This window comes from Garra rufa, chromosome 25, assembly GCF_049309525.1.
Source record: "Garra rufa chromosome 25, GarRuf1.0, whole genome shotgun sequence".
Lineage (NCBI taxonomy): Eukaryota > Metazoa > Chordata > Actinopteri > Cypriniformes > Cyprinidae > Garra > Garra rufa.
Window position 1 is genome coordinate 25,045,880 of NC_133385.1, and position 20,528 is coordinate 25,066,407.

At 35.2% G+C, this 20,528-nt stretch overlaps 1 protein-coding gene across 1 annotated transcript; it reads left to right on the plus strand.

The window, feature by feature from the left end:
* The first annotated feature begins 839 nt into the window (after positions 1-839).
* Positions 840-13,569, plus strand: dld (deltaD). Its single transcript, XM_073831707.1, has 14 exons — positions 840-996; positions 2,564-2,639; positions 4,216-4,295; positions 4,381-4,449; positions 4,527-4,596; positions 4,738-4,838; positions 4,932-5,072; positions 9,894-9,995; positions 10,160-10,350; positions 10,433-10,603; positions 10,681-10,870; positions 12,711-12,848; positions 12,935-13,024; positions 13,113-13,569. Exons 1-14 carry the CDS (start codon positions 958-960, stop codon positions 13,176-13,178), a joined length of 1,524 nt encoding a protein of 507 aa, XP_073687808.1. The 5' UTR covers positions 840-957; the 3' UTR covers positions 13,179-13,569.
* The last annotated feature ends 6,959 nt before the right edge of the window (positions 13,570-20,528 follow it).

Sequence of the window (20,528 nt, forward strand, 5' to 3'; positions counted from 1 at the left end):
GGTCTGCGAGAGTTTGGGCGGGACTTTGACACCGCGGCTCCGCCTCACGACACTACTGCGCATGCTCTGGCTTCAGAACTCCTGACCTGATATTTAGATATACTATTCTTCAATAAATATATTTGTTTGACAGGGAAGCTGTGCGCAAACAGGAATATATATTATTTTTCAAAAAAAAAAAAAGCACCCCGGAAAAAAGGGCACTTTCTCTCCTGGAATAAAAAGGGCAGGTGCTCAAGCCCCCTTTGATGTCTATGTGTGCACGTGCCTGGTGCAAAGTATTATTAAAAAATACAAGACGTTCCGCACTGTGAAGAGGACGTGGTCGGAAGCCAAAAGTGACACCTGTGCTGGCCAGGAGGATAGTGAGTAATGAATGAGGTATGAATAATTTTGGGCTTGACTGTATATACAAAATATATACATGCATAATAGATCTACTGCTCACATTTTACAAAAAATCAGTCATCATTTCATTAACAGGGATGCCGTTACTGTTGTTCTTTATAGAAAATGTGTCATAAAGTCAATAGAAAACAATCTAATAACTGACACATAATTTATTTTATTTACGATTTTTTCCAAATAGAGTAAGAATTTCGATTGCATTGCCAGTCCAACTGGTATCACAAAACCTAAACATATCATTGTTTCACCTATTTGAATAATTGTGCCGGGAAACCTCAAAAACAATTAACAATGTAATTTGAGACCAAAATGATTTAGCATAATTTAAACTTAAATAATAAATAATACAATAAATAAGTGTAAAACTGTTTCGAACTTCGTTTTACAGGCGATTTGAAGCTTCTCCAGGTTAAGTAACAAGATATTTGAGTGACATCATCAGGCAGCGACTCTGCTCGATTTTCTGTACTGCGCATGCGTAAATTGACGAGTCCTTGGACACAGCGATCGCTGTAGGTGAAGCGGTCTCGGAAGGGACGTACAGTCAAAATGCAGACCTGGAACCATCTATACCGCACCCTCGCCACGGTAATGTCTGTTAATTTGGCTCATGACGTTGCACTTAGGTTATATTCATACTCCGTTACAATGTGTAGAAGTTTGTAGACAAATGCAGTGTTATTACTGTGTAGGCCCAACATACTCGCATGTCATCGAGCACAGTTGTCAGCCCATAAACACAAACGAAGCGGAATGGGTTTATGTGTTTAGCTACATGAATTTACTTGTATTTACATGTAGTTTATGAAAAGTGTTAATGCATATTTACACAATTACGAATTAGATCTGTGATCATTGGTTGAACTTGTAGGGGCGTGTGTAGTTTAGAGTCTGTGGTGCTTTTTGATAACTTGCCATATAGGTCACATTATTCTAATCCATGTACAAACTAAGTATTTTGCCTTTTTAAACATTATAACCATGTTTAAATATCTAAAATATGCCAACGATGCCTAAATGTGCAGTCTAGGTAGACAGAACATTCGTTTTTAAGACAAAATCATATTTAGGAAACAATTGTGATCCACAAAACCAGTCATAAAGGGCAATTTCATTTAAATTGAAAGCTAAATAAATAAGATTTTCCATATGTGGTTTGTTGGGAATAGAAATACAACTATTTGAAAGTGTGGAATCTGAGGGTGCAATAAAGCAAAATATTGAGAAAATTGCCTTTAAAGTTGTCCAAGTGAAGGTCTTCGCAATGCATATTACTTAGAAAAAAATACATTTTGATATATTTATGGTAGGAAATTTACAAAATGTCTTTATGGAACATGATCTTTACTTAATATCATGATTTTTGGCATAAAAGAAAAATCGATAATTTTGACCCATGCAATGTATTTTTGGCTATTGCTACAAATACACCCGTCACCTGTGCTACTTAAGACTGGTTTTGTGGTCCAGGATCACATTTAGTTTGGAAAAAGAATTGACTACATATTTTAAAATAGCAGTTTTGGTCATGCATGTGCTGTCTTACTGCACAAGAATATGGCATGTTTCGGTTTATATAATAAATGTCTGTTTTCAGTTATCAGTACTAGACTGTGCAAAAATAAACAGCAAGTTGGATAAAATAAATATTCCCAGAGCCTTTTTGTTATTGGATGCTGACTGTTAGTGATTCTTAAGTCTAAAAATCAAAATTTAGTTTGTATTTATTATATTATATTATATTATTTTAGTTTTTTTATTTATGTTTAATTTTATTTCTGTTTTAGTACTTTAACCTACACTTATTTTATTTCAGTTAGTGGCTAAGGCAAATAATTTGTCTAATTTTCTTTTTTTCTTTTTTTTAATCTAATATTTATATGGAGATATTTGAGGCCTGCTTTTATTCCAACATAACTACGCAACTGTTTAATACTAGTGATTAACTTAATTTTTTCTTTAAATAAAATAAAAAAAATCATTAAATTATGATATTTATTTTTTCTATTTTTGTGTCTTTCTCCCTTAGGATTGTTTATTTCATTATAAATGTATTCAGATGTTTTGTTTGTCATTTGTAGGCAGTAAAATAGATGATGGATAAGCAATATTTGTATAATAACATTAAATTCTGTTTCTATTTCTAACAATACAGCGAGGTCAGCACCTCCCCTGCAAGCTGCATGGAGCCACAGTCTTGTCTGCGAGGACATATGCTGATAAAGGAGCAAGTAAGATGAATTAAAGTCATATGTGACACAGGACCACAAAACCAGTTTGATTGTTTGTCGGTTTATACAATTTATAAATAGGCTTTCTATTGATGCATAGTTTGTTAGGATAGAAGAATATTTGACTGAGATTTGACAACTATTTGAAAATCTAAAATCTGAGGGTGGAAAAAAATTGAGGATATTGAGAAAATCGCATTTAAAGTTGTCCAGATTAATGTTTTAGCAATGCATATTACTAATCAAAAATTAAGTTGTGATATATTTACAGTAGTATATTTACAAAATATCTTCACGGAACATGATCTTTACTAGGGGTGTGACGAGATCTCGTGGCACGAGATCTCGCGAGACTACGATGTGTCCCGCGAGATCTGACTGGTCTCGCGAGAACGTGGCGATATCATGGCAAAACATTTTGCAGTGTTTACATTAGGGCTGCATGACTAATAGTTATATAAATATCACGATCTCTATTCAAACACCCATGCGATCTTATTCATGAATGACAACGATTCAGCATTGTCTATTACAACTGTTTCACGCTCCACTGACGCCGATGTGAAAGTTATTGAAGACATTCAAATCTGCATTCTTACTGCTATGGTTTCAGAAAGCAACACAAACAGTCTTTTTAACCACATAATCATCATCATGTCTTTGTTACAGACATTTAAATAACATAAGTACTGGGATAAAAGCTTATAGTTTGGATATAAACACTTCTTGTCTACAGTAGCGATCAAAAACGAAAGTATAACACGTATGTGGAGAAACGTTTATTCTCTTCACCAGGAGAGGGCGACAACTGCACGTTTAAAAAAAAGTATTTTTCATTGAATTAAACATTCAAGAGATTCCAATAGTGAAAGTCTTTATTAATTGAGACACGGGCTCCTTCATTTTTTTTTTCAGACTTAAGCAATGAACATTACTTCAGAACCACTAGTAAATTATGTAATTTTGTTTAATTTTCTAATCCGTTTTTTCTTCAGAATCGTGATCTCCAGTTTATAAAAGACAATTGTTTTTCAGTTTACCCAGAATCATGCAGCATTTTTATTACTGCATATAATTAATTAAAATATAAGTTTAATTTCATAAAGTACAAGTTCATATCAAAATGCACCTACATTTATTTATTTATTTATTTTTTTTGCATTTTGTGTTTTTTGTTGAATAAAATACTATTGTCCCCTATATATTTCATCATTGAGGATTTATTTAAAAAAGTTTAAAAAATCGTCTCGTCTCGTTCTCGTGAACCCAAAATCTCGTCTCGTCTCGTCTCGTGAGATAAGTGTCTCGTCACACCCCTAATCTTTACTTAATATCCTTATGATTTTTGGCACAAAGGAAAAATCGATAATTTTGACCCATACAATGTATTGTTGGCTATTACTACAAATATAACTGTGCTACTTAAGGTTTTGTGGTCCAAGGTCTTATAATTTGATTGGTACTGCTAAATACAGCAATGACCTTCATTAGAAAAAAGGCTTTGAAGACAAGTTAAATGATGTGAAATGCACTAATATGTAATTCAATATTAAACTGATCATTTGTCTTGTCAAAGTTGATGCTGATGTCACAGTTGTGGGCTCTGGACCTGGAGGATATGTCGCCGCCATCAAAGCAGCTCAGCTTGGCTTTAAGGTATCATTTTGACACCTGGATCACAAATACCATGAGACAGCATACCATTTGATTGTTTTGGTAACAATTAACCTTCGTTCAACAGACAGTATGTGTGGAAAAGAATGCGACCCTCGGAGGAACGTGCTTGAATGTGGGCTGCATACCATCAAAGGTTTGTGATTTGTAAAAATCACTGTTCCAAAATGCTTTTAACTTATGTTTAACTTGATCTTTTTTTGCTTATTAAAGGCTCTGCTGAACAACTCGTACCTGTATCACTTGGCACACGGGAACGATTTTGAAAGCAGAGGCATTGAAAGTAAGTTAAAGTGTAAACATTGCGATATGGGTCCACATATCAGATGTTACTGTGACCTGAACGTCAAGGATATGCAGTAGCCAACAGATCTGAATGAGGCCATTTGAACGGTCTATTTCACCATGATTTATTTTATATTAGTTCAGGGGATCTCACTGAACCTGGAAAAGATGATGGCACAGAAGAGCGGGGCTGTCAAAGCTCTAACAGGAGGAATCGCGCACTTATTCAAACAAAACAAAGTGAGATTCAGTATTTATTTATTCCATTTGTTTTATGTTTATCAAGTGTTTAACATGCGGTTGTGGCCATACTAAATTATTTGTTGTCCCTAGGTAACTCATGTCAACGGTTTTGGAATGCTAACTGGCAAGAATCAAGTGACTGCAAAGACTGCTGAAGGAGAGCAAGTCATAAACACTAAGAACATCCTCATAGCTACTGGATCAGAGGTCACCCCCTTCCCAGGCATTGAGGTACATCAGAGATAGACAAGAACCTAAGCCTCGCGGTCTACCTCCAACAGGTGGCGCATAGCCTTTTCCATACAGCTTTTAAAGTATACTGCTCATTTTTGTCATATGCATAGTATAATCTTGTGTCTGCACTGTTGTGTGTAGACCATCTGCAGGGACACAAATATTTGGGTTGCACATGAATGGTGTGCGTGGACACCTGCGGACACTTCTATTGATGAAATATGCGTCACACAGATAGTACGCAGACCGTAGTGGAAGTATAATCTGAGTTTAAGTGAGCATCATAATCGATGTGGATCAGTCTAGTCGTGGCCAAAAGTTTTGAGAATTACATAAATATTGGAAATTGGAAAAGTGGCTGCTTAAGTTTTTATAATAGCAATTTGCATATACTCCAGAATGTTATGAAGAGTGATCAGATGAATTGCATAGTCCTTCTTTGCCATGAAAATTAACTTAATCCCCAAAAAAACTTTCCACTGCATTTCATTGCTGTCAGTAAAGGACCTGCTGAGATCATTTCAGTAATCGTCTTGTTAACTCAGGTGAGAATGTTGACGAGCACAAGGCTGGAGATCATTATGTCAGGCTGATTGGGTTAGAATGGCAGACTTGACATGTTAAAAGGAGGGTGATGCTTGAACTCATTGTCCTTCCATTGTTAACCATGGTGACCTGCAAAGAAACGTGTGCAGCCATCATTGCGTTGCATAAAAATGTCTTCACAGGCAAGGATATTGTGGCTACTAAGATTGCACCTAAATCAACAATTTATAGGATCATCAAGAACTTCAAGGAAAGAGGTTCAATTCTTGTTAAGAAGGCTTCAGGGCATCCAAGAAAGTCCAGCAAGCGCCAGGATCGTCTCCTAAAGAGGATTCAGCTGCGGGATCGGAGTGCCACCAGTGCAGAGCTTGCTCAGGAATGGCAGCAGGCAGGTGTGAGCGCATCTGCACGCACAGTGAGGCCAAGACTTTTGGAAGATGGCCTGGTGTTAAGAAGGGCAGCAAAGAAGCCACTTCTCTCCAAAAAAAAAAAAAAAACAGCAGGGACAGATTTATCTTCTGCAAAAAGTATGGCGAATGGACTGCTGAGGACTGGGGCAAAGTCATATTCTCTGATGATGTCTCTTTTTGATTGTTTGGGGCATCTGGAAAAAGGCTTGTCCGGAGAAGAAAAGGTGAACGTTACCATCAGTCCTGTGTCATGCCAACAGTAAAGCATCCTGAGACCATTCATGTGTGGGGTTGCTTCTCATCCAAGGGAGTGGGCTCACTCACAATTTTGCCCAAAAACACAGCCATGAATAAAGAATGGTACCAAAACACCCTCCAACAGCAACTTCTTCCAACAATCCAACAACAGTTTGGTGAAGAACAATGCATTTTCCAGCACGATGGAGCACCGTGCCATAAGGCAAAAGTGATAACTAAGTGGCTCGGGGACCAAAACATTGAAATTTTGGGTCCATGGCCTGGAAACTCCCCAGATCTTAATCCCATTGAGAACTTGTGGTCAATCCTCAAGAGGCGGGTGGACAAACAAAAACCCACTAATTCTGACAAACTCCAAGAAGTGATTATGAAAGAATGGGTTGCTATCAGTCAGGATTTGGCCCAGAAGTTGATTGAGAGCATGCCCAGTCGAATTGCAGAGGTCCTGAAAAAGAAGGGCCAACACTGCAAATACTGACTCTTTGCATAAATGTCATGTAATTGTCGATAAAAGCCTTTGAAACGTATGAAGTGCTTGTAATTATATTTCAGTACATCACAGAAACAACTGAAACAAAGATCTAAAAGCAATTTAGCAGCAAACTTTGTGAAAACTAATATTTGTGTCATTCTCAAAACTTTTGGCCATGACTGTACATCAGAGGTTCTCAACTCTGGCCCTACATCCACTAAACTTCTGCAGAGATCAGCTCCAACCTTGTTCAAACCTGTAACTTTGCAGCAATCCCAAAGACCTTCATTAACTTGTTTAGGTGTGTTTGATTAGGGCTTGATCTTAACTCTGCAGAAAAGTGGACCCTGAGGGCCAGACTTGAAGGAGATTTCCTGATAATTTACTCAGCCCCATGTCTTCCAAGATGTTTAGTTTTTTTTTTCTTCAGGTGCAAAGAAATTAAGGTTTTTAGAAAAACATTCCAGGATTTTTCTCCATATAGTGGACTTTAATGCTGGCCAACGGTTTGAAGGTCCAAATTGCAGTTTTAATGCAGCGTCAAAGCTTTACGCAGTCCCAGCCATATATTTTGCAATATACATTGCAACTGCATCAGTGATCGCTTTCCACCAGGCCCCATTCTTATTATACCGTACACAGTAAATGTTTGTAAGACAAATAAAAATGAAAATATATATATGTACTTGCGGTTATATCGTATATAAAAATTTCAAATTTTGAATACAGAAATATTAAATGATTTAAATAACTGAAACGATCTGCCAGCAGGTGGTGGCAAGACACTGATTTAATTACTGAATCATATCATTCATTGATCATATCATTCATGATTTGTTCGAACAGCTGGTTAATGCAGATTAAAGCAAATGACTTTATGTCTTTATGAATGGGAAATTTAATCATTTCAGTAGATTTGTTTAAAAATGCGTGTTCATTCATAAACGAAACACCGCTGTGTTTGAATGGAGATGCGCAGCAGCTCAGATGTGACTTGTTTCAGGCTACTTTTGACGACGAAATAAAGCAAAATCAGGCAATGGTGTTATAGTCAGACAATGTAAGTCAGTTAATAATAACTTCTTGTTTATTTAACTGTTGTATTAAATCAATATCTCATTTACAAAGTCCCTTAAAAATTATTAAAAGCTGTCACTCATCTTGGTTCGCAATATCACAAAGCTCTATTATAATCAACGACGCTTGCTATACTGTACAATCAATCTACACTTTATGAAAGGATTCGTGAGATATGTCCGTGATACATTACTCTACGTTGCAAAAACACATAGAAACCTTTAAAGCTCCCCTGAGCGCAAACACAAATATGCTGATCGGGTCCGGCTAACTTGCTAGCAGGCAGCTAATCATATCCATTTAATGGCTCACCCCTTCATTTTTTTTTTCACATTTTGTTTTGTTGCAGCATTATGTTAAACTGCTTTAAATGAGTTTTTCCTCACATCAATTTACACTCAATACACCATAATAATGACAAAGCAAAAACCAGATTTGCAAATTTTACAAATTTATTAAAAATAAAACGCTGAAATAAGTACATTGCATAAGTATTTGTACCCTTAACTCAGTACATCGTTGAAGCACCTTTACAGCCTCAAGTCTTTTTGGGGATGATGTGACAAGCTTTGCACGTCTGCATTTGGCAATTATCTGCCATTCTTTGCCTCTTCTTTTCACCTCTCAAGCTCTGTCAGCTTGGATGGGGGCTGGCAGACATTTTCTAGAGTCCTACTTGTTCCAGTCGTCTTCCATTAAGGATAATGCTTCTGTGAACCTTCAATGCAGCAGATTTTTTTTCTGATCTCTTCCCTAGATCATTGCCTTAACACAAGTCTGTCACTGAGCTCTACAGGCAGTTATCTTGACCTCAGGACTTGGTTTTTGCTCTGATATGCATTTTCAGCTGTTAGACCTTTTCTGAGAGGTGTGTGCCTTTCTAAATCATACTCATTCAAATAAATTTGCCACAGTTTAACTCCACTCGAAGTGTAGCAACATCTAGAAGCAATATGAATGCTCCTGAGCTAAATTTCGAGTGTCCCAGAAAAGGGTATGAATACTTATGCAACGGGATCTTTTCAGTTTTTTTATTTTTAATAAATTTGCACAAATGTTAAAAACCTATTTTTTGCTTCGCCATTATGGAGTAGAAAGTGTAGATTGATGTGGGGGAAAAAAGTAATTTAAAGTAGTTTAACATAAGCCAGCAACATAACAAAATGAGAAAAAAAATTAAGGGGTATGAATAATTTCGTAAGGCACTGTATATATTAGTGTATTTCTAATATGGTAAATGCGTGGGGGGAAGGCTGAGCCCATTCAGAACTGCTGGAGCCCAGAGAGGAGCGTCAGCGGATATTAAAGAGAAAAATGATTTTCATTCAAATAAATCGATGTAAACTACACATTCGAGGTAATCGATAAAATTGATTTCTTGCCCAGCCCTAGGTCTTATCTAGCAAAATGATCTGTCATTTTTATAAAAACTACAAAATTTTATATACATTTTACCCACAAATGCTCGTCTTGCCTTAGCCTGACCTCATGCATTATGTAATGGTGTTGGAAAGGTCACACGTGACATAGGTGGAGGTACTGAGTGTTTATAAGTGTTTATAAAGCAAATGTGCAAAGAAAGTCAAACACCCTTTACAAAAAAGGTAAAACAACAATATCGGATGATTTTAAAGTTGGAGGAGAAAATTAGTTTTTTGATTTTGATTGCATTTTTGATTACAAAATGCACAAAGATGCATCGCAGAGCTAGTGCAAGAGGAGTGTTTGTGGTTATATAATTTAATAAATATAATTTGTTTTGCTAGATAAGACCCTACACATCACTTAATTTGCATCTCTTTGCGTCTTTTCAATAAATATGTAAACTACTTGAGCAAATAATGAAGTTCAGTTTTTGGTGTGCACACATCTTTAAAGCTTATCTTTTGTTGACAACCGCCGGTTTATAAGTGCTTCTTCTCAATTTTAAATTGGAGTCTTTTTGATTTGATAAACATACTAGGCCATATTGCGATTTCAAGTTTTTATTTCACACAAAAGATTATAACCAAGAGTTGTCTGCTGTCTTGTTTAATTATGTTCTCCTTTTAATAGATTGATGAAGACACCATTGTCTCATCCACCGGCGCTTTGTCCCTCAAGAAGGTACCAGAGGAGCTCATCGTGATTGGAGCTGGAGTCATTGGCGTGGAGTTGGTGAGTGTTTGATTGAATAATTGAGGCATTTCATTTTCTGTTCATCACAACACTGATCTCAGTTGTTTCTTTTTGGTAATATTCCTGCTTGTTTGTAACATTTAAAATCTGATGGTGCTTCCGAATTGGGGTTGATAATTGAGATCCATTTTGTTTGTTCACAGGGGTCTGTCTGGCAGAGACTGGGCGCCAAAGTTACAGCAGTGGAGTTCCTCGGCCACATCGGTGGAATGGGCATCGACATGGAGATCTCCAAGAACTTCCAGCGAATTCTCCAGAAGCAGGGGTTGAAGTTCAAACTGAGCACCAAGGTCATGGGCGCCACCAGGAGACCTGACGGCAAGATCGATGTGGCGTAAGTGAGACACTTCTTCAGCGTCTATTTAGGAACTAATTCATCTAGTGCCTTTTCTCATTTGATTGTTTCCGTTGGTTAGTGTGGAAGCTGCAGCTGGTGGCAAGAACGAAACGCTCACCTGTGACGTTCTTCTAGTGTGCGTTGGGCGCCGTCCCTTCACCAGCAACCTTGGCCTCGAGTCTGTCGGTATTGAACTGGATAACCGTGGAAGAATCCCCGTCAACGGCCGTTTCCAGACCAAAGTGCCCAGGTATGGAGATATCAGATCAGTTTTCTTGTATATGTTGCAGCAGACAAGTTCCAAAATGCTTTGCAAATCTCTTACAGTATCTACGCCATTGGAGATGTTGTAGCTGGACCTATGTTGGCCCATAAAGCAGAAGATGAAGGTATCATTTGTGTCGAGGGAATGGCAGGAGGAGCCGTCCATATCGACTACAACTGCGTGCCCTCTGTTATATACACACATCCAGAGGTCGCCTGGGTCGGCAAGACCGAGGAACAGCTCAAAGAAGAAGTGAGTTGACTTGTTAGCAGTAGCGATATATCGGTCGAAATTTAAGCATTGCGGTTTAAAAACAAGTGATTTTAAGCCGTTTAAATCCAATAAGCAGTAAAAGAGATCTCATTTTGGTATATGCATGCACTGTCTGAGAGACTGTTTCTGAGTGCTGTCAGAGAGATGCGCACACGTGAATGGTGCTCATAGAGCACGGGAGTTATTTTTGCCACGTTATAGGCTTTGAACGGTTGAATACACACACTTGTACAGTTGAGGTCAAAAGTTTACATCCCCCTTTCAGAATCTGCAAAATGTTAATTATTTTACCAAAATAAGAGGAATCATATACAGTGCATGTTGTTGTTTGTTTAGTACTTACCTGAATAAGATATTTGACATAAAATACATTTACATATAGTCCACAAAAGAAAATAGTTGAATTTATAAAAATTACCCTTGATTCTTAATACTGTGTTGCCTAAATAATCCACAGCTGTTTCTTTTTTTTTTTTTTTTTTTTTTTTTTTTTTTTTTTTTTTTTTGTTGTTGTTGTTTTGTTTAGTGGTAGTTGTTCATGAGTTCCTCAGTTGTCCTGAACAGTTAAACTGTCAGCTGTTCCTGAGAAAAGTCCTTCAGGTCCCACAAATTCTTTGGTTTTTCAGCATTTTTGTGTATTTGAAACCTTTCCAACAATGACTGTATGCTTCTGAGATCCATCTTTTCACACTGAGGACAACTGAGAGGCTCATATGCAACTATTAAAGAAGGTTCAAATGCCAACTGATGCTCCAGAAGGAAAACATTTGAACAGAATAAAGACGTGTACGTTTTTTTATGTTGCCTTTTCATTTAGTACTGCCCTTCAGAGGCTACATAAGATGGAAAGGGTTAAAATACACAAAAGTTCTGAAAAACCAAAGAATTTGTGGGACCTGAAGGATTTTTCTGACAGCAGGCAGTTTAACTGTTCAGGACAAACTAGGGACTCATGAACTATCACTAAACAAAAAACACAGCTGTGAATCATTCAGGTAACAACACAGTATTAAGAATCAAGGGATGAAAACTTTTGAATGGGGTCTCTTTTAATAAATTTAACCATGTTCTCTTGTGCTCTATATGTAAACATCTTTTATGTGAAATCTTATTCAGCTTAGTACTAAATAAGCAATAAGTTGCATTTTGTATGATTCCTCTTATTTTGGTAAAATAATTAACATTTTGAAGATTCTGCAAGGCGTATGTAAACTTTTGACCTCAACTGCATGTGTCAAAAGGCCCGCCTTTGCAAGCATCCTCATAAACACAGTAATTTAGGTCTTAAGTGAAAGCAAACAGCTGTGAAAGAAAACGCGTGTAAGAGTATATTGGATCCGGGCAGTTCTTAAAGTGACAGCAGTCTAATATTCTGTCATTTATGTTAAACAAACAGCAAAAGAGTAAAATAACTTTTGTAACTTTAATAAGATGAACTATGTATTTAATTTACACAGTAAAGAATATGCATTTTATACATTTGATTACTTTATACAATGTATGTAGCATTTCTTATTTATTTGTTTTACTGTAGTTTTAAATTTAGGCTAGTATTTGATTTTGTGATACTGACACTGGTGACAAGAATTAAGACATTTCTATGGTATCAAATTTTGATGATATAAAGACCTTATTTAAAACAAAATATCTATATCGTGTTACATACCGTTACCATAAATAAAATTACTCATATTGTGATATAAGCCTATCCCTATATCTCGTTTTTATTTTAGCACACCTTTCTCATTAAACTGCATGACATATCAAACATTTTCCTCTAATATACATCAAGAATAACAAATAATTGCCTATTTTTCAGGGAGTGCCGTATAAGGTAGGCAAATTCCCCTTCGCAGCCAACAGCAGAGCCAAGACGAATGCTGATACAGATGGACTGGTAAAGATCCTGAGCCACAAGGACACAGACAGGCTGCTGGGATCACACATTCTGGGATCGGTAATGATGTGTCTGCTTTTTTATTCCTCTATAAAAGGTTATCTTTAATTACGTGATAATTTATACCTTAAATTTTCATTTTACAGGGGGCAGGTGAAATGATTAATGAAGCAGCATTAGCTATGGAATATGGAGCATCATGTGAGGACATTGCAAGAGTGTGTCACGCCCATCCCGTAAGTGTCCTAAATATAATCTACTTTTTAAATTATATATTTTTTTCCACAATCGATAATGCTAATCCACCTTTTCGTCTCTTCCCAGACTGTATCAGAGGCCTTCAGAGAAGCTAACCTTGCTGCTTCCTTTGGAAAAGCTATCAACTTCTAGATTTTATTCACATGCACTTGTATATAAATACAGTATCTTCTGCATTTTTTTTCCAAACAGTCCATACAATGTGGAGTTCTTCAATCTCTGGGCTTTCAGACGTACCTTTCGTGCATACATCCAGAATAACCCTGTAAAACACTTATCTGTTATTTAAATATCCTAATAAAGGAGTTTGGGTCTTATGTTGAACTTCACCTGACTGAGAAAAATACAATTTGATTTTTATAAATCAGTGTTGTTCACTGTTGGGTTATACGTAACACGTTTCATGCTGGTGGTCATAAATAGTCTCCTGAACAGCAAAGCAATAATTTTGATGATTGGAAAAATTGACTTTGCTGTACTGAAATACACAGGAGATGAATAAAGAAGAACATCATTGTGCAGAGTTCATTTCTTGCTTTCATTAAGAGAGATTTGTTTTGCATAGAGTTTAAGGTTATAGTTTAGTTAACTTCACAATCCTCATAGTTAAACATGCATAATTTGATAGGGAAGTTAACATCTATAAATATATTCTTAGGGTTTACAGTAATCATGTATGTATTTTTTTTTTTTTTTGCAGAGTTCCCATAAAAAGTATTTTTTTGCCTTCCCTTGTTTGCATTTTAACATTTGTATCAGCCACTGATGGAACAATATGCTAATAATAATATGAATATAACTGTGATAAACATACAGCCTAGCATAACTGCAGTTGCTCTTTCAAACCATTAGAGGTCAATGTCTCCACAGACACACACAGGCCATACACTTTCCATTATTAGAGTAACCATACATGGTTTATCATATGTTAAACACATTCCTCTGAGTCTGACAACCAGATGCCCAAAACTAGTCTTCTTTTTCAACAGTTTATGCTTGTATGATTTTAACCCTAACAAACCTAAAATGTTTTGCTCGAATTTTTCTTGTGGAATATTTACAAAAAATAAATGCTTATTGGTTTACATTTTCCCCACCTAATGGAAGTTAAGTCCAAATCTATTCTGGGAACTTGTCTGTGTCTACGTCAGATACTTCAGAATATATTCACAAAGAACAAGCCCCAATAGTGACCACTAATGGCTTCGATATTGTATGAACTCACTGAATCATCCCACGGTGACCTTTGTGATTCACGTAGTGGAAGCTGTTATGACCGAAAGCAGGAAGGGTGGGAGGCTTTAGGATATACTGTCTGCTGTACCTATTCTTCCTGTCTCTTTTTTCCTTTCGTGTCTAAAAAATAAACAGATTGTGTTAAAAAAAAAAAAAAGTAGTTATCCTTAAAGAAATAGTTCACCCCAAAATGAAAATGTGCTGAAAATGTACTCACCCTCAGGCCTTCCAAGATGTAGATGAGTTTGTTTCTTCATCCGAACAGATTTGGAGAAATGTAGCAATACATCATTTGCTCACCAATTGATCGTTTGCAGTGAATGGGTGCCATCAGAGTCTAAATAAATGAGAGTCTGATAAAACATTACAATAATCCACAAGTACCACCACTCCAGTGAAAGCTGTATGTTTGTTAGAAACAAATCCATTATTAAGACATTTTAACCTCACACCATTGCTCTGGTTGCTTATTGATTATTGAAATTTGTGGATTATTGTGATGTTTTTATCAGCGAAATTTCTCTAGACATCTTGAATGGCTTAAAAGAATGAGTATATTTAGAGCATTTTTTTTCCTGTTTTTGGTGAATAATTCCATTAGCATTAGTGCAAGAGTTAAAAAATTGAAGAAAAAAAAAAAAACGAAGCCTATAGCTCACAAGACAGACATTTACATATGCAAGTACTTCACACTTCACTTTAACAGGTGACAGACACTTGGCAGACTGGCTGATTATTTTACTCTTTTGCAGAGATCAGTAGGGAGGAGCTGTTATTGCAAGACGCTGTTTTTAGATGGTGATAAAATCTGTTAACACTTAATTCGACACACACCAGCACCCATCCTTCAGCTTTCATTTCATTTACACAAGCTTATAATTAAATAAAGCTGCAAGCAGCAATTATAATTCTAGACATTTCAAGCTGATTTTACCTGAAAAGGCTGAAAATTATAAATAAAATCACTAGAAATATTCAATTATTTGTGGTGTGGTTAACTAGGGGTGACGATGACACGCATAATTTGCCAACATGCCAAAGGATTGCAAAGAAACAGCCATAGATCCATTTAGTCATTTTTCATATCTCTGGACCACTAGGTGGCACTGTGCTGAAACTGTGCAGGTAACCATGGTTATCAAAACAAACTCCAAATTTGGTTTGAGCACAATAAAGTGTAAAGAAAATACAGCCTCACGTCCACTTTGGCAAGCTCTTCGACAAATTCATTTGTGTTTTTCGAGAATGGTTGAGTCTATCAAAAAGTGTTTGATAAGTTTTAGTCTAGGACGAGTTTGAAGTAGCATTTTTACATTATGTCAAATATTTAACGAACGGTTTGATTGACAGCAGTGGTTCTAGAGTCAAGGTTGTTTAGAATGAGAATATCTAACATATGATATGAATACTGTGTGTATGTGTGTGTGTGTGTGTGTGTGTGTGTGTGTGTGTGTGTGTGTGTGTGTGTGTGTGTGTGTGTGATATAGGTATAAAACATGATAACGCCACCTAGTTAGGGTTGGGTAGCGTTTGAATTTTATCGATTTTGATTCAGATTCCTACAGAAGCCCGTTTCCGCCAGGTCAGAAAAAAATCCATGCCTTAAAAAGTCGAAATTATGACTTACTTAAGTCGAAATTATGACTTACTTAAGTCATAATTACGATATAAAAAGTCAAAATTATGACTTACTATGTCGAAATTATGACTTTAAAAGTCATAAATACGAGATAAAATAGTTGAAATTATGACCTAAAAAGTCAAAATTATGACATACTTAAATCATGATTACGAGATAAAAAGTCGAAATTATGACTTAGTATGTCGAAATTATGACTTTAAAAGTCATAAATACGAGATAAAATAGTTGAAATTATGACCTAAAAAGTCGAAATTATGACATACTTAAGTCATGATTACGAGATAAAAAGTCGAAATTATGACTTACTATGTCGAAATTATGACTTTAAAAGTCATAAATACGAGATAAAATAGTTGAAATTATGACCTAAAAAGTCGAAATTATGACATACTTAAGTCATGATTACGAGATAAAAAGTCGAAATTATGACTTACTATGTCGAAATTATGACTTTAAAAGTCATAAATACGAGATAAAATAGTCGAAATTATAACCTAAAAAGTCGAAATTATGACATACTTAAATCATGATTACGAGATAAAAAGTCGAAATTATGACTTAGTATGTCGAAATTATGACTTTAAAAGTCATAAATACGAGATAAAATAGTCGAAATTATGACCTAAAAAGTCGAAATTATGACATACTTAAGTCATGATTACGAGATAAAAAGTCGAAATTATGACTTACTATGTCGAAATTATGACTTTAAAAGTCATAAATATGAGATAAAATAGTCGAAATTATGACCTAAAAAGTCGAAATTATGACATACTTAAGTCATGATTACGAGATAAAAAGTCGAAATTATGACTTACTATGTCGAAATTATGACTTTAAAAGTCATAAATACGAGATAAAATAGTCGAAATTATAACCTAAAAAGTCGAAATTATGACATACTTAAATCATGATTACGAGATAAAAAGTCGAAATTATGACTTAGTATGTCGAAATTATGACTTTAAAAGTCATAAATACGAGATAAAATAGTTGAAATTATGACCTAAAAAGTCGAAATTATGACATACTTAAGTCATGATTACGAGATAAAAAGTCGAAATTATGATTTACTATGTCGAAATTATGACTTTAAAAGTCATAAATACGAGATAAAATAGTCGAAATTATGACCTAAAAAGTCGAAATTATGACATACTTAAGTCATGATTACGAGATAAAAAGTCGAAATTATGACTTACTATGTCGAAATTATGACTTTAAAAGTCATAAATACAAGATAAAATAGTCGAAATTATGACCTAAAAAGTCGAAATTATGACATACTTAAGTCATGATTACGAGATAAAAAGTCGAAATTATGACTTACTATGTCGAAATTATGACTTTAAAAGTCATAAATACGAGATAAAATAGTTGAAATTATGACCTAAAAAGTCGAAATTATGACATACTTAAGTCATGATTACGAGATAAAAAGTCGAAATTATGACCTACTATGTCGAAATTATGACTTTAAAAGTCATAAATACAAGATAAAATAGTTGAAATTATGACCTAAAAAGTCGAAATTATGACATACTTAAGTCATGATTACGAGATAAAAAGTCGAAATTATGACTTACTATGTCGAAATTATGACTTTAAAAGTCATAAATACGAGATAAAATAGTTGAAATTATGACCTAAAAAGTCGAAATTATGACATACTTAAGTCATGATTACGAGATAAAAAGTCGAAATTATGACTTATTATGTCGAAATTATGACTTTAAAAGTCATAAATACGAGATAAAATAGTCGAAATTATGACCTAAAAAGTCGAAATTATGACATACTTAAGTCATGATTACGAGATAAAAAGTCGAAATTATGACTTACTATGTCGAAATTATGACTTTAAAAGTCATAAATACGAGATAAAATAGTTGAAATTATGACCTAAAAAGTCGAAATTATGACATACTTAAGTCATGATTACGAGATAAAAAGTCGAAATTATGACTTACTATGTCGAAATTATGACTTTAAAAGTCATAAATACGAGATAAAATAGTCGAAATTATGACCTAAAAAGTCGAAATTATGACATACTTAAGTCATGATTACGAGATAAAAAGTAGAAATTATGACCTACTATGTCGAAATTATGACTTTAAAAGTCATAAATACAAGATAAAATAGTTGAAATTATGACCTAAAAAGTCGAAATTATGACATACTTAAATCATGATTACAAGATAAAAAGTCGAAATTATGACTTACTATGTCGAAATTATGACTTTAAAAGTCATAAATACGAGATAAGATAGTCGAAATTATAACCTAAAAAAAAAAAATCGAAATTATGACTTAAGTCATGATTACGAGATAAAAAGTCGAAATTATGACTTACTATGTCGAAATTATGACTTTAAAAGTCATAAATACGAGATAAAATAGTTTAAATTATGACCTAAAAAGTCGAAATTATGACATACTTAAGTCATGATTACGAGATAAAAAGTCGAAATTATGACTTACTATGTCGAAATTATGACTTTAAAAGTCATAAATACGAGATAAAATAGTTGAAATTATGACCTAAAAAGTCGAAATTATGACATACTTAAGTCATGATTACGAGATAAAAAGTCGAAATTATGACTTACTATGTCGAAATTATGACTTTAAAAGTCATAAATACGAGATAAAATAGTCGAAATTATGACCTAAAAAGTCGAAATTATGACTTACTTAAGTCATAATTACGATATAAAAAGTCGAAATTATGACTTACTATGTCGAAATTATGACTTTAAAAGTCATAAATACGAGATAAAATAGTTTAAATTATGACCTAAAAAGTCGAAATTATGACATACTTAAGTCATGATTACGAGATAAAAAGTCGAAATTATGACTTACTATGTCGAAATTATGACTTTAAAAGTCATAAATACGAGATAAAATAGTCGAAATTATGACCTAAAAAGTCGAAATTATGACATACTTAAGTCATGATTACGAGATAAAAAGTCGAAATTATGACTTACTATGTCGAAATTATGACTTTAAAAGTCATAAATACGAGATAAAATAGTTGAAATTATGACCTAAAAAGTCAAAATTATGACATACTTAAGTCATAATTACGAGATAAAAAGTCGAAATTATGACTTAAACACATTGATCACATGACCACTTGACGCCGTCCCTTTTTTTCCGCTTTTTAAAGATGCCGTTCTGTTATACAGCAGTATACTCACGTCTGGTCTCAGCGGGTACCAAGGTCAGCAAATTCGTTCTGGGGCAGTGGGAAGGTTATGACCTTGGCACAGCATTTGTCTGACACGCGTTGCTTGTCAACATTCGCAATGCCTAGGGTTGTGACGGGGTTCAGGTTGTGGCGTTTTCCATAGACCCCTAATGTCGTCACGACATAATTAGCAGTGACCGACAGAGAGGGAACGTCTCGGTTATGTACGGAACCCTCACTCCCCCATGAAGAAAGGAACGGAGATGTTATGTCCTCTTGCCACAATCTCAAACCATCGCTGGTGGCCAGGGGGACTTCTCAGCTCCTTGGTGTAAAATCTAATGAGTGAATGCCCCTGCGCCCTCTTATACCCATGTGCATGGAGAGTGGAGCATTATGCAAAATAAACTAGCCTAATTTCATTGCCTTTTTTTCTTAATCAGAGATGATCAGGGCTCCCATGACATAACGTCTCCATTCCCTCCATCAGGGAACAAGGGTTACGTACATAACCGAGATGATCTCCAAGAACTGGCATTGGGCACACCTGCACTAATGCTACATAGTACTGCTAATGGATTTCAAGCTTTCAAGAACACAGCTAAATATAGAAGGCTTTCAGCATGTGATAAACTCATTGAATGTCTCCCTGTAATGCTCTATGATCGGATTTTATCGCTGAAAACATCCATGGGCAAACTACAAATTTAAAGTGAAGGTTTATTTGCTATTCTGTCAAAGTGTACATCAACATAATGCAGGGGTGTCCAAACTCGGTCCTGGGGGGCCGGGGGCCTGTTAGACCCAATTAAACACACCTAAACCAGCTAATTAACCTCTTTCTAGACATACTAGAAACTTCCTGGCAGGTGTGTTGAGGCAAGTTGGAGCTAAACTCTGCAGGACACTGGCCCTCCAGGACCAAATTTGGAAACCCCTGATGAATAGGTACATGAAGATATCAGCTGTAAAGCTTAAGCACTATTAACCTCTAAAGACACACAAAAGAAGCTCAAGCCAATTAGCTAATTGCAGATGGATAGACGGTCAACGTTGAGTGAGAGGAACGCTTCACCTCCTGTTAGAGTTAAATTAAATTCAGCTGTTTTTAACTACTATATTTAGCTTTTTGGTTCATTATAAACCAGTATCAGTTCTCTAAATGATGTTGAACATTGGACTGGAGCAGCTTGTGATTGATGTCAATGATTTTCCAGTCACACAAAACAAGTTAATCTTTGTTTTCCGTGTACATGACCATTAGTAACTGTCTGTCTGTTAAAATTAGGATGTTCAGGTTTTGAACATAGCTGATGTTAAATCCAAAACACTGTGGTAATGAATAATATCTGGAACAAACTGCTTAACCTTAATTACACAATAGAGCTGACACTAAAACACTAGT

Bases quoted from the DNA above. Each gene is read 5' to 3' on its own strand.
- dld (XM_073831707.1), top strand. From the start codon at position 958: ATGCAGACCTGGAACCATCTATACCGCACCCTCGCCACG. The intron at 4,597-4,737 runs GTAAGTTAAAGT...ATTTTATATTAG, and splicing joins TGAAAGCAGAGGCATTGAAA to TTCAGGGGATCTCACTGAAC. The intron at 5,073-9,893 runs GTACATCAGAGA...TCCTTTTAATAG, and splicing joins CCCCCTTCCCAGGCATTGAG to ATTGATGAAGACACCATTGT.